This window comes from Jatropha curcas, chromosome 3 (genome assembly GCF_041381405.1).
Source record: "Jatropha curcas cultivar XTBG-Jc1 chromosome 3, XTBG_Jcur_1.0, whole genome shotgun sequence".
Classification (NCBI taxonomy): Eukaryota; Viridiplantae; Streptophyta; class Magnoliopsida; order Malpighiales; family Euphorbiaceae; genus Jatropha; species Jatropha curcas.
In genome coordinates, this window is record NC_143153.1 from 19449021 (window position 1) to 19454897 (window position 5877).

Genomic DNA, 5877 nt, shown 5'->3' on the forward strand with positions numbered 1-5877 from the left:
CTGATCTGAACATAACAAAATAAAGAAATGCTACAACTAAATTCCAAAATGCTGTAACTGAATTCCAGAACTTGAGTTTTACCTAGAGTTCGCATTCAGATTTTGTTGTGTCAACCTGTTGGTATAGGCGGGTATTGCTGAACCAAAACATAAATAAAATGAAGACTTATGCCTACGGGAGGAGATTGGGACTCAGAACTTGCCCATAAGGAGGATTCATCCTTGTGCATTAATGAACCAATTGTGTTAAGTTAGAAAATGGAATCAACAACATTTACTTTTTAAGGGCTTCCAGATTTCAAAAGATTCAATTTTAGAACTTTTCCTACCGACTAGTAACCATTAGATATTTTCTTAAGAGTCAGATTAAATCAATCACTCCTAACATTATTTCTTACAAGCTTAACCTTTATTCTAAATAAAGTATTAGTTGATCAAATTGTTCATTGATGGCCATGATAAAATATTGTCAATATGTTATGTACAATACTTGAATGAAATGCAGAAATGTATAGAGAACCAACTTTGACATTAATTAATATACTTTTTCTAGAACTCATTAAAATTCTAGTAAAAAATACTTTAAATTTAACAGGGAGCCACTATTTCTGGAGCTACGAAGACAAACAGCATAGCCTAATATCTTACTTTTATGAATTTACCCCTATTTCATCTCAGCCATCACAATCTCATCACCACACTCCTCATAAATCTATTCCACTATTCTTCGTCCCCTTAAACTCCAATGAGTAAACATGGAAAACCCTTACATTCTTTCTGTCATTGTAAGATGATCATACATAACACTACAGTTCTCCTTACAAGAACAATTAAGCCTTAGCTCCAAACTAATCAGGGTCAGCTGTATGAATTCTCTATTATCATTTCGGCTCTCTCCAATTAATAGCAGGAAATAAGAAATAACTCCAGTTCTCCTTAAGTCCTCTTTTATCTAATCACAAAGGAAAGAACAATATTAAAACCCCCTTTCTTCATCCGTTCTCTCTGACTTCGGTCTTTCCTTTCACCTCTTTTGTCATCTTAATTTATGATTTCAACTCTATAGATCATTGGGTTTATTTCAGAGAAGCGGAACTGTGTTATAACAATTCAGATCACGCTTTAAAGATTTCTTATATTGGGTATTTTGGATAATCATGTAAAAGATTTTGATCATTTGAGGATGCTTTGAAAAATCACGGTTGTATGGCTTTTTGTGTGAACCGGTCTTGGATGAGAAAAAGATGGCAATCCCAAAATCTCAACAGATATTCCAGGAAAAACAATGATCTTTCAAATTTCTTCTAGATTCTTTTCGTTCAAATTCACAAGCTCAGTTTCCTTTTCTGATTGGTTTAAAGTTCCAATTATAACAGCCAAAGTTATTAAGTCGTGAGTAGTATTTTGGTCTTGAGATAGACAAAAAATTGCAGATAATATCAAGATAAAAAAAAGATGATACAGGAACAAGAAAGGGAGAGGGTTAATATGAGACACTTTCTCTTTGTTTCAGATGTAACAGGGCTAGAGCGATACCACAGGAAGAAGTGTTAAAAAGGTTCTGGCCATGGCTACTTTGGCTGCAGAGCACAACACCATCTAATGTATATACACATGCACTACAAGAACTTCAAAGAATAGAATGAGGAAAAATAGCAGACCTGCTACAAACCAAATGTGTGCCCACCAACAAAATCCCCCCCAAATTTGTTTTTTAATCCACAACAGCTAAACCACAAAACTTGTTCCAACTGTAGCAAGTAGTTGGCTCCACTGAAAAAAATTGATGACAAAGAACAAATAACTTAATCTAAACTGTGGATGGGGTTATGCAATGAAAATCACTCCTTCATTCGTCAATAGAAACTTCAGCAGCAGAAAACCTCTTAAATGAGCTCCTTCTAAATATTTCTGTTAGTCTTGCCTTGATAAAAAGACAATGGGATACCACTCCATCTTTTCAAACAATCTGAGCATATTGTGACATATCATGCAGCATGTTGTCATGGTGTTCTTTAAATGATCTTGTTAGAGGGATTTGTTTAGTATATGTTTTAACTTCGTTTGTTTTCCCTCATAAGTAAAATCTCTATTTACCATGTAATATTTTATTTTCTCTCTCTCTCTCTCTTCGACTAGAATTTCCATTTTCAATTAAAAGCATAGACAGGTGATTGCAATGATATAAAAGAAAAGGAAATAAAGGCGAGAAACTATATGGTTTTGCTGTATACATCTGCCCTCTTGGTGTCAAGCAAATCATTGAATCACAATTGCTCCAAATGATGCCTAGTAATTTACTGCATCTTCTTTTCCTTCCTTTTAGGAGTTGCCAACACTAGCAGTGAATTTGCGGAAAGTGATGTGATGGTCTGTTTTGAGTGTATATACAGCATATGAGAAAATCACATTCCAAATCCATTAATTTAAAAATAAAAAATATATATATATGTTATATAATTTTGTGAACCGGAAGTACTTTCCAGAAACAAAAAGGTCCCAAAAATTGAAAGTGGAAAAGCAATTTTCATGATTCAAATGCATCCTAGTATTTGGTGGCTGTTTGGATTAATGAATGCTATTATGTGAACTCCATGGATTGAACAAATACCATGGAATGTAGAATCATCGATTGTGAAATCCATGGAATTTCACATTCTATCGTTTGGTTGAAAAACAGAATCCACGGGTTCGAAGAAACCTTTAGGAAAGTGTTGAATTGTTTATATTCCATTATCTGTAAAAACTGATGAAATTGTCTCTCTCTTCTAAAATGATGGAATGCATAATGTGTTTTTACTTGTATTAGAAAAGTTTCTAAGAAAATAGAAAAGCAGAATTTTGTGTTCAAGTCGGTCAGTTTTCTATTTGGAAAACTAGAAAACAACTTTTTAATTTTCCGAAATTCAATTGAGATTTGGAAAACAACTTTAGAGTTTTCCTTTATAACAAAAAACATGTTTTCCAACTGTTTTCCATTTTAAAAAAAAACAAGATTTTCATAATTAAAATTATAATATCTATAAAAAATTTTTTTCTGTAAAATATTTTCATTTAAAATAAAAATACTTAAATAACATAAAAATTTATTTATGCTTTAATATATATTTTTATTATTACAAATACATTATATCCTTTATTTTTAAAAAATTTTATAAAATGATAAAAATTGATATTAGTATTATAAATAATCAATAACAAAGATATTTATAATATTTTATTTTCTTTTAATTATGAAAGTTATGAATAATATTTGTTAAGTTTCTAAATAAAAATATGATTTTTCATTGTTATCAAGTAAATGCATTTTCCATTTTCTGTTTTCTAGTTTTCATTTTCTAAGAAAACTGTTTTTTTAGAAAATAGAAAATAGAAAACGGGAAACAGTTTTTTGTAAGTAAAACACACCCATAAATTTGATGGTTTTTTGCCTATTTTTTCTCAACCAAATGAAGGAATTTGGTAAATCCATGGATTATTTAAATTCCAGTGCTCAAAATCCATCAATCCAAACGACTTCTCAAACTAGAACTAGACTATATCCAAAGGTCAAAACTTCTGAGAGGTTATGGATGACAATAAATCAAGAAATCACATGCAGTGATTAAATCCTCATTGAGCACCACATTCTACAAAACAAAAATCCAAAAAAAGTTCCAACAGCTATAGCATTTTCTAAATGTACTATTTGCCTGCAAAAGGGTGGAAGTTTTATCGAACCATTCGTTTATGGAGACCACCTTTGAGGAAAATGAAAAGCAAAATGACTCATTTCTTTACTGTCAATATGAACTCAGCTATCCCCTAAACATTCCGACTCTTGAAAGAATAGGCAATGGTAGGTGTAAGTCCCATTCCCCTTTTAACATCCCTGTTAGTCTCCAATTAGTCACACTGATCATAGTGCTGTAGATCAATCACCACATAATGTTCTAACCCTCCATGTTGAGTGAGAGAAATCTCCACCCATAATATAAAGAGTAAACAATAACTTTATATGTCCAAAATCCATCTACATCTATCAGTATATAACCCTTTCTTTTCTTCCTTCTATTATGATCATCTTCCAACCCCTATAATTTGAATTCTTATCAAGAGGAACAAGCCATCCCCATCATTTAACAATATATCCAATTTTAGTTAATTTTAGTTTATTTAAAAATTACACATAAACACAATAATACTACAAATTTGAACAATAAGCAGACTCATGATCAAGGGTGTAAATGAGCAAAGTTGGCTCGCGAGCTGTTCGAACTGTGTTCAAAAACAATTCGAAAGAGTTCGGCTCGACTCAAGCTTGAGCTGGCTCATTAGCAAATGAGCCGAGCTCGAGCCTAATGATGTTCAGCTCGATAGCTCGTAGAGCCATATCGAGCCCTATCGAACTTTTATATGTATTATAGTTATAATACTTATTTTAAATTTATTCGAGCCTCAAGCTAAGCTCGAGGGAGCTTCAGAACCTGGCAGGTTCGAGCTCGGCTCGGCTTGTTTACACCCCTAAATTCCTGAATCATGATATACTCTTATAAAAATTAAACCAAGAATTTCATTTCCTCTTGGTTAGATATTACTATGTCCTCCTCTTTTAGCTTGAGTCATAGAAAGCAAAGCATGGTATTAGCAGCTTGCAGGAATGAAGGAAGAAATTAAAAAAAAAAAAAAAAATCTGAATTTTGATTGGACGTGTACTCTAAAATATAATTGTAAAAGAGTAATAGAGACTTACAGTGACAAGTTCCTGTATCAACAAAGGAGATACTCCAACATTCATCAATTCCTCTTGCAAATTATGAGTTGTAAGATTGCACAAACCAGCCCACTTAAGCATCTCCTCTACAGTCTCAAAAGTGGGCCTGGTTTCAAATCCTTCGTAGTACTTCAAGAACTTGTTTACAGTATCCTGCATAAAAAAATACACATCAAAGTCCAAAATAAAAGTGTTTTTCTAAGTAACCAAACGTAAAAATATGAATAACCTCCACAAAGCTGTTCATTTTAAAAAGTGAGAAGCCGTAACGTAACAACATATAGAGGGAATTAGCAAAGGAAACCGCCTTTTGGACAAACGGAATCTTAGAATCAACACTAAAGGTTTTCAAAAGGAACTTCTCGCCGTCCCAAATACCAAGCGACAAGGAGCTCTCGTCATTAGAAGGCGTCTTCCTCTTCAGATTCAGCAATTTCGTAAAATTGGAGGCGTGGTAATTCTTAGGGTGTAAAATGGATGCACCGGCCTCGAAAGTCTCACCGGAGATGGTGACAGTAGCCATCCGGCCTCCAATGATACCATTTCGCTCGAATATCCGAATATCGGCGGCGGATTGAGTAGAGTAGCGGCGCAGAAAGTGGGCGACGGAGGAGCCAGCAATGCCGCTGCCGACGATGCATATAGTGGAGTGAGGAAGAGGTTGGGATTGGGAATGCGAATTGGGGAACAGAAGAGAAAAAAGAGTAAGAAGGCAGAGAATTTTTTTGGGTGGGATTAACATTTTCGGTAGTTTGATTTTGATCTTCATCTTCGCTTCTTCTTTCTTCTATGGGATTTAACCATGACAGAATTGATTGAAGCGCCAAGCCAAGGTTGACTTGGGCAACTTACAATATGTTTTACAGTATTTCGTAAAGTTTAGGCACATTGAACAGCCCGTTTAAAATTTTTAAAATATTAGATTTGAATCGATTTTTTTAGTTCAGTTTTGATTTTAGCATGGTTCCAATAAACTGATAGTTTCGATCACAATTTTAGGTGATATATATTTTTTTTTAAAAAAAAATCGATTCTGACGTTACATCTTTCCTTTGAAAATATTAATATGAGTTTTAAAAATATTGATAAATTTTATTTTAAATAAATTTTAGAATGCTCGTACT

General features: G+C 33.2%; 1 protein-coding gene across 1 annotated transcript in view; it reads right to left on the reverse strand.

Moving 5' to 3' along the window:
* FCLY (farnesylcysteine lyase) overlaps nucleotides 1-5628 on the reverse strand; it is an 11327-nt gene extending 5699 nt beyond the window's left edge. The window contains exons 1-2 of the mRNA XM_012226571.4: nucleotides 4983-5628; nucleotides 4733-4906 (exon numbers count right to left, since the gene is read on the reverse strand). Coding sequence (XP_012081961.1) covers nucleotides 4733-4906; nucleotides 4983-5522 — 714 coding nt within the window. The 5' untranslated portion in view covers nucleotides 5523-5628. The remainder of the gene's footprint in view (nucleotides 1-4732; nucleotides 4907-4982) is intronic.
* Nucleotides 5629-5877: the final 249 nt, after the last annotated feature.